At 46.4% G+C, this 1,683-nt stretch overlaps 1 protein-coding gene across 1 annotated transcript in view; it reads right to left on the bottom strand.

Moving 5' to 3' along the window:
- Positions 1-440, bottom strand: part of fam171a2b (family with sequence similarity 171 member A2b) — a 9,294-nt gene extending 8,854 nt beyond the window's left edge. Inside the window, exon 1 of the mRNA XM_025057674.1 lies at positions 174-440. Coding sequence (XP_024913442.1) covers positions 174-276 — 103 coding nt within the window. The 5' untranslated portion in view covers positions 277-440. The remainder of the gene's footprint in view (positions 1-173) is intronic.
- Between the last annotated feature and the right edge of the window lie 1,243 nt (positions 441-1,683).

Here is a 1,683-nt window from a genome sequence, read left to right as displayed (position 1 = left end):
ATCAAACCCTCTTCCCACGAATATACGTCCCTAGGCGGACCGTGGTCTTACAGCGTCCGGAGACAGACAGAAAGACAGCGAGCAGCGACAGAAGCGCGTGTCGACAAAAGCAGTAAAACAGCAACCACTCCCATCTCCTCATTGTGCTGCATCCTCTTGTGTGTCGAGCTTACCAAACGCTCCCTGATCCGGCAGAGATTTGGCCAAAGCCAGATCCTGAACAGCGACCACCGACAGCAGGAAGAGGAGCAAACGCCACACACGGTGCCGGGGCATCCTGACTCCTACATCTCTGGTCTTAGCTCCGAGGCTCTGTGTCCATATTCTTCTACCACGAGCTGCTCGGACATTGCTCGGATGCCAGTCGCTGGGATGATGATGCCTTTATGTGTGTACGTGTCTGTAGGTGTGTGTGTGTGTGTGTGTGTGTGTGTGTGTGTGTGGGCTCTGCCTTGTTTTTAATCGTCTGAGATAGAATGGAAAAATAATACAATGCTGCCATCTTCTGGTCAAATGTGGTCAGGAAATGCCCTCCTTTAATCTGCACCAGGGATCGGTGGCGCTGTATGGGCTGGGGAAGTTAAGATGATTCCAACACCCCCTGACTGATAGTGGCCCCCATAAATATTTTGAATATTATATGAACAAATACATACATATGAAAATATATTGTCATATCCTTCTATGGGGCCCAGAATTCCTGGCAGCGCCCTTGTCTGGGATCACTGATTTTCAAGACCCAAAAACAGATTATTGTTGCTGCATAGATACAGTAAACATATAAAAGATAACAAAAACAGGGTAAAAAAAGGCACCAAATGCCACAGACTGACCACAGGGTAATTGAATGTAAGGTTGATGGTCTGTTTGTAGGTTTAAAGGAGCCGTAGATGCGTGCTCCTTTATAGGCTGGGCAAACATACAAGATGGACTGAATCTCTGGTATCTGAGCCGTGTTCAACCTCACGGATGACTTAGTGAGGTTGAAAGAAAATGGGACAAGGCCACAGGGCTGCACTAAATGACACATATGGGACAACGAAAGAAGATGCTGTGTTTGGAAGAGCAGCAGGAGAAACGAAAAAGAAGGAAAAGGTCATCGATGTGCATTTAGTGTTGACAGTTTGTTTGCTCTTTTGTTGCACCATCATTCTCAATGACTCTGTTATGTCTCTATTACGCCATTGCTACAGATGTGTGTTTTCATTTATTGAAGCCGATGGATTCCAGAACTCACTCACTCATCGGGACGAGCCCTAACATTGGATGTGAGACCTGATCACAGATTCACTGGTTGTTCCAATGATGACGAGTGTTTTAAATATACACCCAGTATAAAAGCAGCCCTTTGTTACTGCAACAGGCAGACAAATACAGAGTGATGTATTCAATAAGCCTCAGGTTTATTCCCAAAGCTGGTCCTTGTCCTCCCCCCTCATTAGGCTCAGTCCCTGCAGCAGCACAGGCCTTTGTCCTCTCACCTAGCTCGGCCTCCAGCTACAGTCTTGCAGTGACAGCACTAATGGTGGCATTCAGATAATAATAAGCAGCATATGTGTGTGTATTTATTTGTGTGTTCACATCCATTGTGCAGCACATGTTAACAGAGAGGCTTTTGATAGCCGGACCAAAGAAGTAGGTCGAAACCGGTCTTTGTTTGCTGCCAAACCAACTCTGAACCCC

Source organism: Cynoglossus semilaevis, chromosome 8 (assembly GCF_000523025.1).
Source record: "Cynoglossus semilaevis isolate Cse_v1.0 chromosome 8, Cse_v1.0, whole genome shotgun sequence".
NCBI classification, from domain to species: domain Eukaryota; kingdom Metazoa; phylum Chordata; class Actinopteri; order Pleuronectiformes; family Cynoglossidae; genus Cynoglossus; species Cynoglossus semilaevis.
This window is presented reverse-complemented; position numbering and strand designations above follow the sequence as displayed.